Source organism: Spermophilus citellus (assembly GCF_964194105.1).
Source record: "Spermophilus citellus genome assembly, chromosome: 7".
Classification (NCBI taxonomy): domain Eukaryota; kingdom Metazoa; phylum Chordata; class Mammalia; order Rodentia; family Sciuridae; genus Spermophilus; species Spermophilus citellus.
This window is the reverse complement of record NC_138188.1, coordinates 48091119-48114170: the sequence shown is the minus strand read 5'-3', so window position 1 is coordinate 48114170 and position 23052 is coordinate 48091119. Positions and strand designations below refer to the sequence as shown.

At 37.4% G+C, this 23052-nt stretch overlaps 1 protein-coding gene across 3 annotated transcripts in view; it reads left to right on the top strand.

The window, feature by feature from the left end:
- The window catches only part of RSRC1 (arginine and serine rich coiled-coil 1), a 391757-nt gene that overhangs the window by 205543 nt on the left and 163162 nt on the right, over positions 1-23052 (top strand). For all 3 annotated transcript variants that reach the window (XM_081301564.1, XM_081301562.1, XM_081301563.1), the window contains exon 5: positions 6393-6429. In XM_081301564.1, coding sequence (XP_081157690.1) covers positions 6393-6429 — 37 coding nt within the window. The remainder of the gene's footprint in view (positions 1-6392; positions 6430-23052) is intronic.

The window sequence follows — 23052 nt, the reverse complement described above, 5'->3', positions numbered from 1 at the left end:
ATTAAAAAATATGCAGATTATGTGTTATGTAAGAGAAAATTCAAAGTTACCTTGATATTAGCTCTTTTACCCACAGAAAACTGCAGCATACTGACCTTTTACATGAATAGTATACTTAGTTCACGAGGAAGAATCTAATGTAAAATTTTATTTACGAATTACTCTATTTTCAATTACCATGTACATTCACATTTTATATGCGATAACATATATTACCTATTATAAATGTATTTAATCTTTAAGGACTCAGTCATTGAAATGAAAGTTTAATAATATTTCAGATCTATGCATTGTGGTTTATGAGTATTTTAAAGCAAAACTCATTGTAATTCTGGCTTGTTCTATGAAATGGTTTTGATTTATATTTACTTTAAGTTTCTACTCCTTTCCAAAAAAAGGTCACTTTTCTTTTGGATATCTTTTACTTATTAAATTTATTTTTGAATATCACTCTTAAATGCAAACCTGTAGAGTTTGGATTGATATAATGAAGAAGGATTAGAAAAATTGCTTACTTTTAGTGTGAGAAGCAGGTAATTAAATTTTTTTCTAAACTGATATTTTTGAGAAGTATGGATACAAAATGCCGAGCATAAAAGAGAATGCCATAATCAGAAGGACAATGATTTAAGAAAAAATGAAACCAGTATTAATTGTGGTTCCTTAACCTGAGCCCCTTATTCCATTAAATACCTAAATGATTACTTGGACGATCTTTCTTCCTAGTAGGGCCAGGTCTAAAAAAGAACTCACCTTCTCCTTTTGGGTTTCAAAAGAAGATATCAGTTTTATCAAAGCTGTAGTCTCTGGACTTGGAGAATGTTTCTTTTGATAAAATGATGATATTTCTTTCCAACAGAGGTCAAATGATATCTAACTTTTAGTTTTTCTCTTGCCTGCTATGACATAATTGAAAATTGAGGCTGACAGGCGCCACGTGGTTTAGTCAGGACAACCTCGCCTTGTCCCTGTCAGTTTCAAAATGTCTGCCTCATACGTGTTGAGCACTGCGTTTCCTACTTCAGAGCCTTGTGTGTGCCAGCATTACTATCTGTGCTGCCTCAACTACAAATTGGATGAGCAGCCCAGGACACTTTTTCAATATTATTACATTAAACCAAGTGGATTTTGATTGATAACCTAATATTCAGCTAATGTAGAACATCAATCATGGCAAGTATATTAATTATTTAATATTGCAGTCTAATTCAGAAATCGATGTGCTGCATGAGGGGAAGGGAAACTCATGGTTCCCAGAAGATTTAAGACAGGGAATGATTAAAAAAAGACCTGCTGTACTCCTGTGTGTTAGTTCGATACAAATCTTTATTCATTTGCCAATAATCCCTTCCCATTTTCCACTTCAGGACCATTTTATCAGTTTTGAGACCTATAATTGAATTAAGTCTGCTTTCAGCACAGGGCAAGAGGAGTTGCACCAGTATTGATGAAGTCGTGACAGCGGCAACCCTAGAGACAGCCTGAGACGAGGACAGGTTTTCCTTCAAGGTCCCTGCAGCCAGCATCTTGGTCTGGTCCCTCCATCCTTAAAAATTCACCAGTACTACAGGAATCACCTCTAAGACTTATATCTAAACACTAGCCACCATGATGTCATTTCTGTTGCACCTTCACTCTCTTACTGCCTCTTCACAGTACTGCAGGCCTCACACAGTCCTCACGTTTGAGCCTCAGGCTCGGGTGGTCATACAAGTTCCTTGACTGCTTCATAGTTGAGTTCAAGTTCAGATTTAGGTATTCTGCTTCTCGCACCAGGATCATGCACAATGCCACCTTGTGTTTTGTTTATGTATGCAGGATTTTTTGTTGTTTTGAAATGGTCACATTTTCCTTGTCCTTTTGCCCAAAGTACAAGTAAATAACTGATTTTTAGGGTAGAATTTGCTCAGACTTTGGTGTCCCAGGTGATAAGTGTGCAAACCTCGTAGATATAAATGAAAACTTCTCAAGCCATGGTGATTTTTCCTGAAGTAGAATATCCTTCTTTTTTGTGTGAATATGTGTATTTGGAGGGGACAGGAACTGAAGTGTATTTTGTCACTGGAATTTTCACTTGGCTTTTGTTGGTTCGTGTTTCCCTGCTTGGTTTTTCCTATCCCATTTAAAAAACTTTTCTGAATCATTTGTATTACCACTCTCTTGTGAATAAGCCTTTTCCCCAGATGAACAGGAAGGGCTTCCTTTAGCTTTCTTCTTGTCCACTGGTTGCTCACTCCCATAAGCGCTGAGTTTGGATCTAACGCTCCTTCCTGCTCTGTCTTGTTGCTTCTTTCCGAGTTTCTTTCTCTTCATGCTGCATTACCTTCCTCAAGACTTTTTTCAAATGATGTTTTTATGTGGTGAATTTTCTGGGCCTTGTATGCTGAGAATCTATTTTTTCCTTCTATTTAAACAGTAGCTTACTAGCTATGTGTTAATTCTAAATACCTAGTTCTTTTTCTTGAACACGTTATCTTGAGAGTCATGACTCTATTGAGTGTTGACACCTCTGCCATTGGTGCTACTCTTCCTTTATGGAAGGGTTTCCTTTTTCTTTCTGGAAGTATTTAAGATCCATATACTCTTCTATGTTCTTACATTATGCCTTGCTGTGAATTTTTCCATAATTATTCCATTCGGCACTCCAGGTGCACTTCCCATCTGAGATTTGAATATTCTTTTAATCTGGGAACTTCCTGTCTTTTTAAAAAATATTTCTTCCTTTCCATTCTGTCTTTGGTCTCCTGTGATTTCTGTGATATAGATGTGAATGCTCTAATCCTGTTTTTTACTTTATCTCCTGCCTGTTTTGTTCACCCCCTCTCTAGGCATTCACGAATAGCTTTTCCATGCATGTTCTCATCTCATTGACTCATCCTATGTCTGTGCTTAATGTGCTTTTAATCTACCCCTTAAGTTCTTTATTTCAGACTGTTCTATTTTAATACCCACAGTCACATGTTGATTCATACTTGCATTTTCGTACTTATATTTCTACAAATCTTTTATTTAAGATATACTTAAAGTATCATTTTGTTTAATCTGTTCTGTTTTCTCTAGGTGAATTCTTTCTATTTGCTTTTCCCCCATTCCTGTGTTTACACAGCTTGAAGTTTTCCTTGTGTTTCCTTGGGGCATTTGGTTGCCTAGGCTACTAACTAGATCTAAGGCAGGGGAGAAAGGTGAGGCTTTAGCTTGGACTCCTCTGGGTTAACTTGAGAATGGAGGCGGAAAGCCTCTCACTTTCTAGTCTGTCCTCAACCTCTTCCCATTGTGTTCTCCTCCTTCAGAAACGGGACTGAAGCCAAAGCAAAGTCCCGCCTGCCCTATGCGCATGTTTCAGCTACACATGCACATCTACTATTCCAAAGTAAGGCAACACTCACCCTTGCAAAGTGCCTGCTCTTATGTGAGTTGGGGGTGGGAAGGGGTTGGGGATGGCCCTCAGGCCTGGGCTGGTTGCTCCTGGCTTTCCACCCAGATTTGTCTCATGATCAGATTGAGTCCCTTCCTAAAGGTGACATATTCTAATTCTGACATTGTAAGTGGGTGCTGGAATAGAACAATTAAGATGTCCTGTATGCCCATGAGGAGTTTTCACTTTAGTGGCATCAGTGGTAAAATACACATATATTTACAGTGAATTATGATGTCCTGTAATGGGACATGCCTAGAGTGTTAAGGGAACATGTGGCAAGATTTCCATGGTGGGGAAGGAGGTATTTGCTTGGTGGAGACACTGTTCAACTTGAGTCCTGGAGGATGTTTTTTGATTGTTTGCTAATTTGATGAGGAGGTGGGAAGAAACTGGGCGAAAAGGAACATTTTTGGGCAGAGAGATTAAGTGGTTTAGTAGTGAGTGAAACCAGGTGAACAATTTGTCATGTCCTTTGCTATAACTTTCCGTGGTATATAGCTTTGGCAAAGTAACAGAGGTAATGAGGAAACTGCTAATGAGTTTTAAAGAATGGCGTTGACATGACCAAGCATACATTTTAGAAAGATTTTGCATTATTATGGAGAATGCAATGAAGTAGGGTAAGGCAGGAGCTATTGAGACCCTTTCAGTAATTTGAGCGAGAAAAGAGATGGCCTGAAACAGGAGCTGTAGGGACAGAAAGAAGCAGTTAGATCAGAATTATCCTGAAGGATTTCCTTCCTTTACTACCAAAGGTAAACTGAAGGTGACCTGATTGGACACCTTCAGTTTACCTTTGGTAGTAAAGGAAGGCGGGTCAAAAAGATGCCTAGTTTTCTAGGAGCCATGCCATTCAAAACACATATTTTCATTAAGAATCATTTGGGAACATATGAAGGCAATAGTCTACCCTTTCTTTTATTTAAACAATAGTTTCTTATCCTTAATTCCAAAATGCAGATAGCTTGGAAAGCTGAAAGATTTTCCTTGACTTTGTGAGAAACTCAGTTGACAGCAACTGTCTCTTCTAGAACTATTAACATATATGAAGATGACATAAGGTGTGTGCAGACATCATGTTACCTTTCTGAAAGCCACACATCCCTAGCCCCAGCAGTTTGTGCTTTAAATCTGAGAGATTTCTTCTTTTTGTATTGTAGGTTGTAGTTCAGGAAGAACTACTGTGTGACAATGTAGCCATGGGGGAAGTTGGAGTGTCTGTGTTCTCTTAGGACCAGCTCCAAGGAAGAATACCCAGGGAAAGCTCTAACCACAGAAGAGTGACAGACACTGACACACATGTGTACAGAATCTCCTGGTAGGGCTAAAAGAAGAGCATCAGTGATTGAGAACTGGGGGTCATAAGTGGGAAGGAGACATAATTCACTTATGTGTGTACAGTGTGTTTGTGATACACACATGTTGTCCTGTTTAGATGTTTACTATGTATGTTATTCTTTTTTGTTTTGTTAAATTTTAAGTTATGAAAATAACTATGAGAATATCATTGTGAAAACTTAAAGATTCATTGGAATTCCAGCTCCACTAAACATTCATTTTGTAATAGTAAAGCTTAAATGATTATTTATATAGACAGTAGCCTTTTCTTACACCTTGTGGTAATTGATTCCTGTCATTTGTCTTTATGACTGTGATGACATTAGAGATTAGAGAATGGGTTTCAGAAGATTGCCAGGAACAGGAAATAGAGGATGCTTGAGGATGAGTACAGGTGGGAATTTACTCCTGGGGTGCCAAGCAGGGCAGTAAGAGTGGAGGGCAGGGGGAAGCCCTGTGTGCTGCTTTGCTACAGGGAATGAAGGTCAGGTATTTGGGAAGATAGTATAGCAAGACAAGAAAAAGGAGCGTATTTTCAAGCGAAGTGTATTTTTAAGGAAAGAAAAATTAGGAAACAAATAGAAAAGCAAGTTGTGACTTCAGAGAAACAAAGTTTCAGGGGGAGAACAGTAAATATCAGGAATGTAAGAATATTGTTTACTGTTGGAGGTAGCTTGAAATCAGAAGACATACCCAACTATTTGCTATGCTTCACCAAATGTGCTGTGTGTGTGTGTGTGTGTGTGTGTGTGTGTGTGTGTGTGTTACCAGGGATTTAACCCAGGGGCTCTCAATCTCTGAGCCACATCCTCAGCCTGCATTTTTAGTTTTTAATTTAAGACAGGGTTCCACTGACTTGCATAGGGCTGCCGTGTCCGGCGTGTGTGTTCAAATTTTCTTTGCTACCTGTATGGATACTTGTATTTATAGTTCCATCAGCAGTTTATTTTACAGTGAAAAGCAAGAAATTAAATATTTAAAATGTATCACGATGCTTATTAATTAATGTTTGTGTTTTCTTTGTTGACATTTTTTTATGTTACAACAGTCTTGGGTCCTGATTAGCACCAAATTAATAAACTCAATGTCAAGAAAAATTTGTTAAGATTTAGTTACTAGCTGTGTAGTTGATAGTCACAAACATGTTCTTTACCATGTATATTCTTTATAGGAAAGTACAACCATTGATGGATGAAAATTTGATAAAGCAAATAAAGTAAAATGTCAATTCTAGGATTTAGGTGGTAGATAAAATCTGTAAGTTTGAATATTTTCATAACAAATGTTGGAAATAACCATAACTGCTAGTGAAAAAAAATTGACATGAAATGAGCATATTATTGTGCAAATAGTAAAATGATTATATACTTGACTTCTTTTTGTTCTCCATTGACTTTGAAAAGTCTGAAACATTTTTTCTGTTAGTGGAATACTAGTTTTAGAGGTAGTGCTATTTGATATAATTAATTTGTTCTCTTTTGGTGGAAATTGTTTTGTCCTGAAAAACAGCACTGTTGTGAACATTAGTAAAGATAGATGAATAAGCATGAGGGTTTATAAACCATTTTTGAGGTAAACATAAATTGGAGCAGACAAGGGTTTAGCAACTATTTAGAACTTTATTCTTCTATTTTAGGGAATCTGGAAACATCAAAGCTGGATTAGAACATCTGGTAAGTTCTCATTTTCTCTTGAACATTTGCATCATCTTTGATACCTGCATTCTAAATGAACACTTTTGAATGAGCTTTGAATGCCTCGCATTGAGAACGTCAACCATTCCCAAAGGGTCAGCTTACTGTTATTATGTGAAGGCACTTACATTTTCATTTATCTTATCATTTCAAGGGAATTAAAATTTTTTTAAAATTACCTTTTTTTTGAAGTAGAGATGAAATAAAATGAATGACAATCCTTGGATTGATGATTGCTTTAATTATAAGCAAAAATTGTTTGTTGTAGAATTTTTGGCATATCTTGATCTGACAAAAACAAGCTTGTGTTTTAAGAAAAACAATCAAATATTGCATGCATAAATATGGTATGTTTTAGCAATTTAACAGCTTTGAAAGAAGCACACAGCTTTGCTTCTCCTGCTTTATGAATAATGCATTGGTTCAAACTATATTCAGTTTTAGAATATATAATATTTGAGATGCAAAATTTTTGGTTTAAATAAAAATTTTTAAAGAACAAGTGAAATTCATACTGATTTAACATTAAAATCTGTCCATTGATCCAAAAATTGGAAAAACAGTACTAGTACAACAGGTTTGAAATTCATAGAGCTCACTCTACCAAATGTTCATTACAACATTAAATAGTCCATTTAAACAGAGCAGTATAAATTTAGGCTCTGGTTTCTGGTCACATCCAAATGTTGAATAATTAATGATAGAGATTCTTTTGTAAATATAGTCTGAGTACTTTCTTAATGCAAGACTTCATTCGGATATCATATTGTAGCTTTGTTAACTATTAATGTGGTTTTGTTCTGCTTTTGCAGAAGCAAAACAGTAACAAGAGGCAGCTTCATTTTGACTTAAAGGAATTTCAGAGTTAGAAGGAATTTTAGGTTTTCCTTTTTGTAGTTAAAGGAAATGGAGAAATCCTCGACCTTTAACACAGTTCCTAAAAGTTATAGATTAATTATTTAAAAAGTAAGAAATAATGACCTAGTTAGAAAATTTAAACTATGTATTTGTTGGGATTAGAAATAAGTAAATAACATTGTCATTATCATCATTTAAAAGTATTTCTCGAACCTCTTGAGTTTTTATCACTTCAAATTGAGAAGGTACTTAGGATATGAGAACATTAGAATGAAAACGGTAATCAAAACATCACATTCCAATGTCAGTTTGTAGTTTATAACATTAATGAACAGCTACCTGAATGCCAAAATGATCTCTTACACTGCTCTTATATGTGCTTAAGTATTAAGAAGATTTTTTTACTCACTCTGTTCATGTTCTTCTGTATGTAATGATGAGTATGATAGTTCTACATTTAAATTCTGTATTTCATACTTGGAGGATCTTGTTTTTAGTGGCAACCTTGTTTTAAGTGGCAACATGTGGCAGTGACTTTCTGTGACTTGGGTTGCCAGGAATGTACCCAAAGTGGGTGGGTCTCCATACTCCCACTGCCCACTTATCCAAGTGGTTCCACTTTTATTTTGTATAGTGAACTTGTACACTTTTAAATAAGATTTCATCTGATGAAAAAGTTTCCCAGCTAAAATTATTTAAAAGCTTTTGACAAAGGATAATTGTGTATTAATTATTATTCTCTTTTCTGGACCCAAAGTTATGTTTCCTTTTTATCTGGGTCATATATATCAAACTTATTTCAAAGACAAGTATTTTAGGCATGAGAGAGCCAAGATTAGCATATAGTTAGGTAGTAAGAAGCAGATAGTTTTAATGAGGTTTAATTTAAGTTATGCAAAAGATTCTGCAACTTGATGTTAGAATTAACTCACTACCTGTGCACTGTTGAAATATTCATCTATCTTGCTTTGTGTATTAGTAAAATCAATGATAGTCTTCATAACCTAAGGAGGGTCATGCAGGAACAAAGTGGGTGAACCCACAGTTATGGCATAAGCATTAATGAAACCTGCTCTATTTAGGACCTTGGACTCCTGGGGCTGTGTCTCTCTGTCCCCATTGAGATGTTTAGAGTCCTTGCCCTTTAGCATACCATTGCCCTGGTGTGAATTGGCTATGTAGCCAGATACTCTTAGAAACATGATGGTGAGTGACAGACTTTAAAGATATGTAAAGTAGAATTAAAATGAGAAGCACAGCCCACACATTTGAATCAAAGTCATTTTCAGCCTTCTGTCCTTTCCATATTACTTATTTGAATTATTATAGAGAACTGGCATTATTCTGAGAGAGGGTAAAAGCTAGTGTGGATTTAAGTAAGGTAAGAAAAGTGACGTGCAGCCTGTTATGTTTGCTGCCAAGAAACATACCTGGTTGGCTCACATTGCATTCAGTTACACGAGACCCTGGGAAGAGAAAGCAGGAACACGGAGAAAGGGGTGGGTGCTGGACGACCTCCTGAACCTTTTTAGGGCTGGTCTCCTTGGCCCAATCCTTCATAGTCTTTTAGGGCTATGGTTCAGCCTTGGTCCTGCCATTTTTTCCTTTCTCTGTTGCCACCTTTTCTGAGGACCTGTGTTTTTTATTTTAACAAACCCTGCCATAAAGCCTATGTCAGTTTTAAGTTCTAGAGAGAACTTGAAGGTCATTGCTCTATTATCCATTGACAATTCTTGCCTGATGGTTGCTGAATGGAGATTTTTCAACTCTGCCGTTTTCTCCATGTTAGCACCTGACATTCTATTGTAAAGAACCACACCCCTTTTAAATTTTTTGTTTTTATTATGAGCAAGGATCCCTGGGTTTTTGTTTTATTAAATAGGTTATTATCACTTCTTTTCCTTATGTATTTTGATGTTCAAATTGTCCCAGATTCGTCCAGGGAGGCTCCTTTCTAGATGACATCTAGTTCTTTTGGCATGCCCTTCCCTTTCCTTTTCTTCCCTTCACTTCCAGCTTCCTCTTTTATCATACAAGTTATTCCAGGCTTATCTTGTACTTTCCCTGTCTCACTCTTGTAACCAGCCATTTCTTTTTTTTTTATTGGTTGTTCACAAGATTACAAAGCTCTTGACATATCATATTTCATACATTAGATTCAAGTGGGTTATGAACTCCCAATTTTTACCCCAAATGCAGATTGCAGAATCACATTGGTTACACATCAACAATTTTACATAATGCCCTATTAGTAACTGTTGTATTCTGATACCTTTCCTATCCTCTACTATTCCCCCTCCCCTTCCCTCCCATCTTCTCTCTTTACCCCATCTACTGTAATTCATTTCTCTCCTTGTTTATTTTCCCATTCCCCTCACAACCTCTTACATGTAATTTTGTATAGCAATGAGGGTCTTCCTTCATTTCCATGCAATTTCCCTTTTCTCTCCCTTTCCCTCCCATCTCATGTCTCTGTTTAATGTTAATCTTTTCTTCCTGCTCTTCCTCCCTGCTCTGTTCATAGTTGCTCTCATTATATCAAAGAAGACATTTGGTATTTGTTTTTTAGGAATTGGCTAGCTTCACTAAGCATAATCTTCTCTAGTGCCATCCATTTCCCTGCAAATTCCATGATTTTGTCATTTTTTAGTGCTGCGTAATACTCCATGGTGTATAAATGCCACATTTTTTTATCCATTCATCTATTGAAGGGCATCTAGGTTGGTTCCACAGTCTAGCTATTGTGAATTGTGCTGCTATGAACATCGATGTGGCAGTATCCCTATAGTACGCTCTTTTAAGGTCTTCAGGGAATAGTCCGAGAAGGGCAATAGCGGGGTCAAATGGTGGTTCCATTCCCAGCTTTCCCAGGAATCTCCATACTGCTTTCCAAATTGGCCGCACCACTTTGCAGTCCCACCAGCAATGTACAAGTGTACGCTTTTCTCCACATCCTCACCAGCACTTGTTGTTTGACTTCATAGTGGCTGCCAATCTTACTGGAGTGAGATGATATCTTAGGGTGGTTTTGATTTGTATTTCTCTGACTGCTAGAGATGGTGAGCATTTTTTCATGTACTTGTTGTTTGATTGTATATCCTCCTCTGAGAAGTGTCTGTTCAGGTCCTTGGCCCATTTGTTGATTGGGTTATTTGTTATCTTATTGTCTAATTTTTTGAGCTCTTTGTATACTCTGGATATTAGGGCTCTATCTGAAGTGTGAGGAGTAAAGATTTGTTCCCAGGATGTAGGCTCCCTATTTACCTCTCTTATTGTTTCTTTTGCTGAGAAAAAACTTTTTAGTTTGAGCAAATCCCATTTGTTCATTCTAGATATTAATTCTTGTGCTATGGGTGTCCTATTGAGGAATTTGGAGCCCGACCCCACAGTGTGTAGGTTGTAGCCAACTTTTTCTTCTATCAGATGCCTTGTCTCTGGTTTGATATCAAGCTCCTTGATCCATTTTGAGTTAACTTTTGTGCATGGCGAGAGAAAGGGATTCAGTTTCATTTTGTTGCATATGGATTTCCAGTTTTCCCAGCACCATTTGTTGAAGATGCTATCCTTCCTCCATTGCATGCTTTTAGCCCCTTTATCAAATATAATAGTTGTAACTTTGTGGATTAGTCTCTGTGTCCTCTATTCTATACCATTGGTCCACCCGCCTGTTTTGGTACCAGTACCATGCTGTTTTTGTTACTATTGCTCTGTAGTATAGTTTGAAATCTGGTATTGCTATACCGCCTGATTCACACTTCCTGCTTAGAGTTGCTTTTGCTATTCTGGGTCTTTTATTTTTCCATATGAATTTCATGATTGCTTTCTCTATTTCTACAAGAAATGCCATTGAGATTTTGATTGGCATTACATTAAACCTATAAAGAACTTTTGGTAATATCGCCATTTTGATGATGTTAGTTCTACCTATCCATGAACAGGGTATATTTTTCCATCTTCTAAGATCTTCTTCTATATCTCTCTTTAGGGTTCTGTAGTTTTCATTGTATAAATCTTTCACCTCTTTTGTTAGGTTGATTCCCAAGTATTTTATTTTTTTTTTTGAGGATATTGTGAATGGGGTGTTTTTCCTCATTTCCATTTCAGAAGTTTTGTCTCTGATATACAGGAATGCCTTTGATTTATGCGTTTTGATTTTATATCCTGCCACTTTGCTGAATTCATTTATTAGTTCTAGTAGTTTCTTTGTAGACCCTTTTGGGTCTTCTAGGTATAGAATCATGTCTTCTGTAAATAGTGATAATTTAAGTTCTTCTTTTCCTATTTTTATGCCTTTAATTTCTTTTGTCTGTCTAATTGCTCTGGCCAGTGTTTCGAGACTATATTGAATAGAAGTGGTGATAGAGGGCATCCTTGTCTTGTTCCAGATTTTAGAGGGAATGCCTTCAATTTTTCTCCATTCAGAATGATGCTAGCCTGAGGCTTAGCATAGATAGCTTTTACAATGTCGAGGTAAGTTCCTGTTATCCCTAGTTTTTCTAATGTTTTGAACATAAAGGGATGCTGAACTTTGTCAAATGCTTTTTCTGCATCTATCAAGATGATCATATGGTTCTTATCTTTAAGTCTATTGATGTGGTGAATAACATTTATTGATTTCCATATATTGAACCAGCCTTGCATCCCAGGGATGAATCCTACTTGATCATGGTGCACAATTTTTTTGATGTGTTTTTGTATTCGATTCGCCAGAATTTTATTGAGGATTTTTGCATCTAGGTTCATTAGAGATATTGGTCTGTAGTTTTCTTTCTTTGAGGTGTCTTTGTCTGGTTTCGGAATCAGGGTGATATTGGCCTCATAGAATGAATTTGGAAGAGCTCCCTCTTTTTCTATTTCCTGAAATAACTTGAAAAGTATTGGTATTAATTCTTCTTTAAACGTTTTGTAAAACTCCGCTGTATACCCATCCGGTCCTGGGCTTTTTTTGGTTGGTAGTCTTTTGATTGCTTCTTCAATTTCATCCATTGATATTGGTCAGTTCAAATTGTGTGTATCCTCCTGACTCAGTCTGGGCAAATCATATGACTTAAGAAAATTATCGATGTCTTCACTGTCTTCTATTTTATTGGAATATAGGTTTTCAAAATAATTTCTAATTGTCTTCTGTATTTCTGTAGCATCTGTTGTGATATTGCCTTTTTCATCCCGTATGTTTGTAATTTGAGTTCTCTCTCTTCTTCTCTTCGTTAGCATAGCTAAAGGTCTGTCGATCTTATTTATTTTTTCGAAGAACCAACTTTTAGTTTTGTTAATTTTTTGAATAGTTTCTTTTGTTTCAATTTCATTGATTTCTGCTCTGATTTTAATTATTTCCTGCCTTCTGCTACATTTGCTGTTGTTTTGCTCTTCCTTTTCTAGGGCTTTGAGATGAAGTGTGAGCTCATTTATTTGTTGGTTTTTTCTTTTTTTGAGGAATGACCTCCAGGCGATGAATTTCCCTCTTAAAACTGCTTTCATTGTGTCCCATAGATTCCGATATGTTGTGTCTGTATTTTCATTTATCTCCAAGAATTTTTTGATTTCCTCCTTTATGTCTTCTGAAGTCACCCATAATTATTGTGTTGTGGTCTATTTGATTCTTGAACTGGAGGAGAGATTGTTTTTTGAACGACACAGCACCATTATTTGGTGCATAAATATTGATAATTGTTATGTCTTGTTGGTGAATGGGTCCTTTTAACAGTACATAATGTCCTTCCTTATCCCTTTTGATTAACTTAGTCTTGAAGTCGATTTTATTCGATATGAGGATGGCCACCCCGGCTTGCTTACGAGGACCATGTGCGTGGTATATTTTTTCCCATCCTTTCACCTTCAGCCTGTGTATGTGTCCCCTGGAGGCAGCATATTGTTGGATTTGTTTTTTTAATCCATGATACCAGCCTATGTCGCTTTATTGGAGAGTTTAAGCCATTAACATTTAGAGTTACTATTGATATATGGTTTGTACTTCCAGCCATGTTTCATTATTTATCCTTTTTTTTTTTTAATTTAGTTTGTTTCTCCATGATTATCTTTCCCCCCTCCCTCTGTCTTTACCGAGGCACTTCCCACTGATGGTTTTGGTTATTGTTTTTCATTTCTTCCTCGTGTAGTGTTTTGCTCAAAATGCTTTGCAATGCTGGTTTTCTGGCTGCAAATTCTTTTAACTTTTGTTTTTCATGAAAGATTTTTATTTCGTTGTCATACCTGAAGCTTAATTTTGCTGGATACAGAATTCTTGGTTGGCATCCATTATCTTATCTTTCAGTGTTTGAAATACGTTCCAGGATCTTCTTGCTTTCAGCGTCTGTGATAAAAAATCTATTGTTAACCTTATTGGTTTACCCCTGAATGTAATCTGCCTCCTTTCTCTTGTAGCTTTTAATATTTTCTCTTTGTTCTGTATATTGGATATCTTCATAACAATGTGTCTTGGCGATGGTCTACTGTGATTTTGTATGCTCGGTGTCCTGTATGCATCTACAATTTGTATATCTGTTTCCTTTTTTATTTCTGGAAAGGTTCCTGTAATTATTTCATTCAGCAGGTTACTCATTCCCTTGGTTTGAATCTCTGTACCTTCTTCTATCCCGATGACTCTTAAGTTTGGTTTTTTTATGTTATCCCATATCTCTTGGATGTTTTTCTCGTGATTTTTTACCTGCCTTTCTGAGTTGGCTAGACTCTTTTCAAGATGATATATTTTGTCTTCATTATCTGATGTTCTGGCTTCTACTTGCTCCACTCTGTTAGTAATACTCTCATTTGAGTTTTTAATTTGGTTTATAGTTTCCTTCATTTCTAGAATTATTGTTTGATTTTTTTTATAATCTCTATCTCCTGATAAAGATCCTTAACTTCTTCTTTTATCTGTTTATGTAATTCGTTTTCAATGTGTTCTTTCACTGTTTGAATTTGCTGTCTCATATCCTCTTTAAGGTTCCATTCCATCTGTCTAAGGTGTTCCTTGAGTTCTTTATATGACCATTTTTCTGATGACTCTAGGTCCTCCTGAATATTTAGGCTGTCCTGCATTGTTTGTACTCCTTTTCTTCCTTGCATTTTCATGCTGCTCATGTTACTTCTTGTTCTGTTTGACTGCTGAGTTACTGTTTACTCCTATAAATTTATTTGATGCTTGGGAGGAAAGGTATTAGAAGGGAAGGGAAGAAGTCACTGTAGCCGCTGGTTTCAATGAAGTTATCTCCTCTGCCGCAGTCTGGTGACGTCAGTTCTCTGCCATGGTGGTGTCTCTTGCAAATGGTGACAGTTCGTTTCCCTTTGCCGGGTGACCAGTGCAACTGATGTGTCCTGACTGTCTCTCCTAAGCCCCGTTTCAATCCTGTGGCCACTGCCTATGAAGGCTCGGTTGGCATTTACCTCAGTAGGATCAGAAGGGCCTACCAGTTGTTTCAGCGGGATGGATTAGTGCTGAGTCACAGCTGTTTGTCTGCGGGAAACAGGCGAACCGGAGCTTGAATTCAGCCAATCCGGGCTCAGTGTGTCTTCTGAGAGGCCCAGATTGTTCGCCCCAGGTCCATGTCAGCTCAGCATTGCCTAGTGATCCAATTAGTTTTGGGCCTCAGGCTGTGTCTGCTTCAGCTTACCCCCTACTCTAATCTACAGTGACTCTTCTGTAGGAGAAGAATCTGAATGTACCCTCCAAAACACAATGTAACCAGCCATTTCTTTAAATTATTCTGTTACAGTTTGGATGTGAGGTATCCCCCAAAACTCCAGTGTTGATGCAGGGATGTTTGGAGGTGAAATGATTGGATTGTGAGAGCTGTAACCAAATCAATCCATTCTAGTTTGAATGGACTGATTGGTTGGTAGCTACAGCCAGGCAGGGTGTAGCTGGAGGACTGGGAGTGTGTCCTGGAAGGGAGTATTTTCCCTGCAAGACCACTTCCCACCAAGGCTCCATCACGCCCTTCAGCCATGATATTCTTCCTCACCTGAGGCCCAGTGTGATGGACTTGGCCAACCATAGACTGAACCTTTGAAACCATGAACCAAAATAAATTTCTCCCCCACTAAAGTTGTTCTTGTCAGATATTTTGGTCACAGTGATGAAAAGCTGACTAACATACCCTGTTTCAGTTTAGAGGGAAATGGTATTTGGAAATCAAGCTCTAGACATGTGTTGTGATCATTGTTTCTGGGATTCCATTGCCATCAGGAACTTTCAGTCCGATTTAGATAGGTAGACAGGCTATGAATTGATTGATAAATTAAAATATGTACTTTTAAGAAATCATGGGTCTTATTAATACGTTCAATCTGAATATAAACCACAAAACTCTTCCTGGTCATTGCTCACTTCCTGCCTATGTTTTTCTTCATTCAAAATAAGAGCCCTGATTCCTTACAACACCAGTGTATTTGCTCACTTGATCGATTATATAAACATTAAATAGATTCACTGCCACAGTCCGGCTGGGCAAATAACCGGGAGGTGACAAGCAACTTGAAGGTTGAAAGGGGAACTACTTTATTGCAAGTGAACTCAGCAGGAACTGAATAAGAACTCAAAGTAGCGGGCACCCAAAGTAGCAGGAGCTGCTTCTCTGCCGGACAGCAGAGGTATATATACTTAACTAAGTATATATATACATTATTAATTAACATCATCTAGATACAGCTGTCAGCCAATAAGGAATCTTCATCATCTTAATGGCTCACTGGTGTTGCTTCACAAACCACTCCTCCTGGCAAAGTGCCAGACACCATCTTGACTTGATTTGCATCCCCAACAATTCACATTTGCCATGGGTGTATATTGTGAAAAACAACCTACTCAAAAGAGTTTAGGATCTGCTTACAGTTCTTTCACCCATTGAGTGTAGTCATGTCATTCATCTGAAGCTGAGTTGCATTCATTTCTGTTCGTTTTCAGCTTAAGTGGTTTTGTCTTCATTCTTGTTGATTGAATTATATATTTGACTATGTATGTGTGATGCACACATGCTTCTATAAGTCAGATTTTTATACAATGGTAGTTTCAGAGAGATTAACCACTCCCTTTCTTTCCAGACTGTTCTTCTCTATCCCTTGTAGGAAGCCAATTTTATTGAGTTCTAGTTCATCTTCCCTTCCTTTTTAAAAAATTAAGCATGTTTATGAGTGTGCACATGCATATGTGTGTGTGCCTGTGTATTTGTATTTTCTTATGAAAAGTAGCATTTTGATATGAAATTATGTATTTAGCCTTTTTGTTTTGCTTATCAATGTATCCTGAAGGTAACTTAATACTTATTGGATATGCCATTGATTTTATTGGCTGTCTTCTTTATTCAGGGTCTAAGACTTTACTTGCATGCCTGGCACTTTCATATATGGCAGCAGAAGACATGAGATTCCTGGGTCAGTGGTAAAGCACAGAGGTTGATGTGCTTCACATTCATATAGGTTCCTCTGACCCCCACATTCCATAGAGTGGTGCTGTGTAGTCAGTGGGTTGTGTGGTAGCTGAGAACTCTGATTTAGGACTTCTGGAAAGGACTGCTACAAAACCTGTCTACATTTGCCCCAGAGAAAGATACCTTTGTTATCCTAGTCAAGTAGCAAAACTGCTTTCTAGTTCAGTAGAGGTTCTATGTCTGTCTTCCAGGACTGTTTGCTATATAAACATCTTTGGAAGATGGTCCAGAGCAAAAGCTGATGTAGGATGTATGGAACTGTGGTGGGGAATTGTCTCAAGAAATGTTGTTGCTGGGCGAGGTGGCACATGCTGTAATCCCAGTGGCTCAAGAGGCTGAGGCAGGAGGATCAAAAGTTTAAAGCCAGCCTCAGCCACTTATCAAGGCCCTAAGCAACTTAGTGAGACCCTGTTTCAAAATTAAAAATAAAATTTTAAAAAGCACTGGGGATGTAGATCAGTAGTTAAGCATCCTTGGGTTCAATCCTTGGTACCAAAAAAGATCCCAAACTTGTTGTTCTTTGATTATGAAATGTAGGAAAATCTGTGCTTTTGTTATGGTTACTACCTTTTATGTCTTTTATGGTTCTCTGGTCTTCCTTATTCCCACTTTACCTTTTAACAGCATCTTCTGACTCCAGCCTTTGTTATTAGCGAGCCCTCCTGTGTACTTTCCTCCTTTCCCTCCTGTTTCTCCTTCTTGTGTTCTTACTACTTTGCTAGAACATTCCTTTATTTGCAGTTCCTCTACCCATGCTGTCACCTTATTTAGAATCACATTTGCCATCACTTTCTTTGTGCATGCTTCCCACTTTCTCTGCTTTGAGGAAATTTGTCTTCTAGTGTATTCCTCCCGCAAGGTTCTGATATGCAGTATTCCCTGAGGTCTTGCACATTCCATGCTGTTTTCTAGTATTGCCACTTGAAGACAACTTGGCTAGATATAAAATCCCTGGCGTTTATTTTAATTCTTAAAAATATTTTTCTACTAATACCTTGTTTGTTTGTTCGTTTTTGTGGTGCTGGGGATTGAACCTAGGGCCTTGTGTGTGCAAGAACAAGCATTCTATCAACTGAACTATATCCCAGCCCCTATATTTTCTCTTGATATCTCTTATATCAGCTTTCTTTCCTTTATTGGTAATTTGATTTTTTTGTGTGTTTAGGTATTACTTTTTTAGTCTAGTTTTACTAGGATAATTCTAAAAGTTGATTGTTTCCGAAGTTGAAATTTTCCCAGTGCACAGTGAGCTTTCTCATGTAAATTTAAGTTTTCTCATTTCCTGAAGTAATTTTCTTGGATTATATTATTGAATATTAACTCTGTTCCATTGTATTGTTTTCTTTAGGGAATGCTGTGTGTGTGTGTGTGAGTGTGTGTGTGTGTGTGTGTGTGTGTGTGTGAGAGAGAGAGAGAGAGAGAGAGAGAGAGAGAGAGAGAGAATTTGCTTGCTTTACTTTCATTCTCAGTTGTTTTGCTGGTTTTATTCAATCTTTTCATTAAAACTTCATTCAAATTTATTCTTCCATGGTCATATTTCTGTTTTTATTTTTTGAATTTCTGGTTTGAAACTTACTTTCTTTTGTTTGTCCAGATGAGCCTTATGCTTTGTGGTTGTTTTGGGGGGCAGAATTTTTAATCTGTGGAATATTTTGATTTGAATTCTGTCACCTTCTTACAGAGCTTTGTGTTGGAGATTTTGTTTCCTTTCATCTTGTCCTGTGCTTCCTGGTTCAAGGCTGCCTTCCTCCTCAGTGCGGCCAAATGCTGCTGCTTCAGCAGGCAATGGTGGCTTTGAGAGGGACCCAGGAGGTCCTCCTGTGTCCCTTCAGTTGCCACCATCTTCTTTCTCTTCCTTGCCATTGTGCATCCTGTTCTCCTGGCTTTTCTCCCAGGAGCTTTGTTTCCTGTTCAGTTTGCAGCCTCCCCTGACAAGCTTCTCCTCTGTTGACACCAAATGTAGATCCCTGCATAGTGTTTTGACCTTTTAGTGTTATATATTTCTTTTGCTGGGAATGATTTTAGTTTGTGCTTCTGGATGCCTGTTGAACTTATTATTACTATTAAACATGGAGAAGGGCCTTTGAACCTTTTTAGTTTAGAAGGAGAAATCCCTGGAAAATGTTGGAAACGACTTGTTTTTGTTTTGTTTTGTTTTGTAAACGTGGTGCTCAGGATGAAACCATGTCTGACTTTCCCACTGAGCAACTCTCCAGGCTCTGGAAACCCCTTTTGAGTAGCCCCTGAGTCCCAGGGAGTCTTCCTGCAGATGTTCAGCGGGAGCCACCACATAGCCATACCTACAGTCATTCTGGGGCCACAGTGCCATGCTGTACTTAAGACTGGGAAAAGTGAGTGAGAAGATGCCTGTTAGTTTTGACTAGGTTTTATGATGAACTTAAGAAAATGTGTTTTTCTTTGGCGAAGAATCATACACAGGTAAAAGGCTTTCTGATCATGACCTGTGCTTTTGTCTTTGAACACAGAAGTTGGAAGGAATAGAGGCAGCGGGTGTTAGGTGATGATGATGCTCCTGCCAGTTTTAATATTAACCATGTTCTAACATCATGACTTAAGTAGTCCTTGTTATACCAAAAGATGTTTTTCCCCCTTCATGTTTTTTCTGTCATATTGTGTTTTAAAATTCTGGATAATGTAGTGAGTAGTAGCCCTCATTGAATTGCTGGATGGGTATTAAATTGTTTATTTTTCCTTTTTTTGTTGTTGGGTTTTTTTTTTAGCGCTACTGCCTCTATCATATTTGAATTTATTAAGCAAATGAATGTTTCCTTGATATATTTTCCTTGAAAGCATTTTCTTTTATATACTTCATTCTTATGAAAATCACAGTATCAACTATAGCTTTTAGTGTAGTCCAGTATGATCAGTGCTATTAATAAACATTTTTATTTTTACTATTTTGAGAAAGTACAGGAGATAGAGTCTTGCTGTTTGATTATAACACAGCTATTACTGTTTTATAAGCAAACTGTGCAAATAATGCTATTCTTTCCTTTTGATAAGGGGATCTAGATCAGAAAATACTAGGTTGAACTACATGAAAAATTGTCACTTTTTTAGGAAAAATAATATTATGGGTTGTTCTGACTCGAAAGAAAGAGTGCAATGCTATGCCCCTTTGGCAGGGAATGAAATGACTTTCCCCATCAGGATGATGTTTCTAAAGCATCTCATGTTCTCTTTTCTGAAAAGTTAGGTGGATTGGAGTTGGGGGACATGATGACCTACGTTAGTGCTTCATCCTCTTTAATGTGCATCACAGACACCTGGAATCCTGTTTAAACACAGATTATGATTCTCTGGATCTGGAAGAGGACATGGGGTTAGGCATTTCAACAAACTCCCAAGCGAAGTGAGGGCTGCTGATTCAGGGGCATGAGTATGAAAAAATAGACTACAAGCCATTGAAAGATGTGTGACATGGAGCAGGCTTCTGGTTGTGGTGAGGAATCTAGAGCTTACCCTCACACTTGTTGAGTGTGATTCTGCATCCTGTGAATGGTCATTTGGGGTTCACCAGCTTAGTGTCGGAGGTGCTTTGTTGATTTATATAAATACCAGAAATTCATCATCTTTTTCTGCAAGGAGAGCAGAGGAACTTTTTCCCCTTTTAGTTTGGGTTCAGATATTAAGTTGCATTTTTCAGGTCTGGAGCTGCACGCTAGGAATAAGAGTTCCTTGTTCAACCTTAGGTGGACAGTTAAATAAGTAATAATAAACCTTTTCATAAAAAGGTTTACAAGCATTTACAGCTTTAAGTGGAATTTGCTTTCTATTAATAGTTGAATAGCAAAAGAACTCTGGAGCCATACCTGTGGGTTTGTCTCCCCACAGAGGTCTCACTTGTTTTTCTTATATTGTGTAACATTTGAGAGCCATGACCTGCTTGTCCTTGTGGTCAGGCAGCACATTCTGTCCATTCTGAGTGTTGAAAAGCAACTGTCATTAATAGCTTGTTTAGCCCATCAGTGGTTTGTGAGGATATTGTTGCTGGTGGCCAGAAGTGGAGGCAGGCCCCTTGCCATTACACACTCATCAGCATGCTGCTCTGATAAAAGCCCTGTCTTCTGTGTTAGATTCTTTTACATAGAGCTTAGAAATTGAACTCTGTATTTCAGTTTTCAGCCTAATAATTTTATTTAACACAAACACAATTACAGTTGATGTATTATATTGTGCTTGAGGATTCAGTTAACATACAACATAAACTAGAAAATGCAAAAAATAAAAAGAGGTTATGAGCCTTATCCTAAACTCCCTTGTCTTGTTGGTTCCATCTTTAATATCTCAATTGTAGTTTTGTATGTCTCCACTGTGTTCTGAAAAAATGTTTTTGCAGTTGTCCAAATGAGTTTGAGAACATAGCATCTCAAAACACCTGACGCTACTCTACAGATTTATTAACACTGATTTAAAATAGTTCTCACCTCATGGCGCCACTTACGGTCTTCAGCACAGCACATCTCTTTCCTCTCAGTGTTTTGTTTTTCTCACCTAAGCCAGTATGAACTGGAGGCATAGGGTAAAAGCACATATCACTTTCCTTAAAATCTCATTGTGAAATGAAAGCTGCAGGAAAGTTTTCTTCTTTCCAGAAGGCCAATTCTATGAGTTGTTCTCTTCCCTTTTAACAGACAAATGTACCTATGAATATGTGAAAATTAAAATACCTCTAGTATGGATTGGGTGCTGATGTCATCATGTACTGTCATGATTTCTTAGACACTTTCCAGTCAGAAGTAAGGCCATTGTCAGTAATCCATTCTCTGATGTTTTGTATAAGTTTGTTAAAAATTGATTCTATAATAAATGATTAATAAATATTACTCAGCCATCTAAATAGCATCTAAACGTGGGCCCTTTTCCTAACCCTCTTTCCACTTCCAAAGAAAGATTTTTCTCTTCTGTTTTTAAGACACAAAGGTCTCATGAGGAAATAATGTCAAGCTAGTGTTAAAACAGAACAAGATGTCATAATTTCATGGTGTCACTAGTGGCCTGAGATTTATGCTTGATATAAATGACATTTCCTTTTATGTGCTTATTAAAGATTTTTTTAAAAGTAAAACTAAATATTCTAAATGTACTAAAGCACCCATCCCCAACATCCCTTTACTCAAGGTCTTCCTGAAATTACTACTGTATCTGAATAACATATCCTCATATTGTTTCATATCAAGGTTCAGGCACTCTAGATTCTGCTTCATTGCCAGGACTTCCAGGAGGTACCTTGTAGTTATTTCACAGTGTTCTTTGGATCAGCTTCTGGAACTGTAGAGAGAACTGTCAGCAGAGATGATAGGATAGGTTTCTTTCTCTCCCTTGAAAGCACAAGGAGTTAGGATGGAAAATGCCTCTGCCATGATGCTGCCCTGAGTCACAGAACCAGAGTGTCTGCATTTGATGTTAGTAGAGGGCTGGCTTATTTTGGGAAGAGCACAGCACAAGGAGTCTGAAGAATGTGATAGGACCCTGTGATCTCCAGCAGGGCACCACTGCTGGTTCACTCTGATCCTTCCCCCTTTCTCATAGGGTTGTTAGAATCCTGTGTGAAGATTTAGTGAAGGATGACACTTTCTACAAGTATGTCATTACTACAGTAGAGAAAGAACTTTAGGTTACTAAAAACAATATTTCAGTTTCTGTTTACTCACCTTGAGCTATGAGAAAATTGTGTCCTTTATCTGCTTCTGTCTTCTCTCTTTTAAAAACTTCATTATATGCATTTAAATATCATAATGCAATATGTGTTCATTGTAATGGGTAAAACAACTTGCAGTCATCCTAGTGATGACTTGCACACCCTGCAAGACTTCAATATGTATTGCCTAGAAATTTTCTTACAAAAATAGTCTTACTATAGATGGTATTTTACAACTGTCCTGATTTGTTTAGTGCTAGATACAATGTACACATATGATTTTTGCTGGGATTTTATCATCATGCTGGAAGCTGGAAGCTGGGGGGCTGGGGATATAGTTCAGTTGGTAGAGTTGCATGCCTTGCATGCACAAGACCCTGGGTTCACTCCCCAGCACCCCGCCCCCCCCAAAAAAAAAACCACATACACACATATGAAGCTAATACTATTCTTATTTTATTTAAAGCATTTTTAGGAGAAATTTGATAACTACAAACTTTACATTCTAAAGAATCAGTGTAGATTTAGTTTTCATTTCTGCTTTTGGTTACCTTGATTATAGTATGCTGAAGAATAGGCTTATGGTAAACTCACAGTGCTCAATACAGGAAGGAATGAGTTACTTTAAGAAAGAAAATTCTACTTGATATTTGCAAA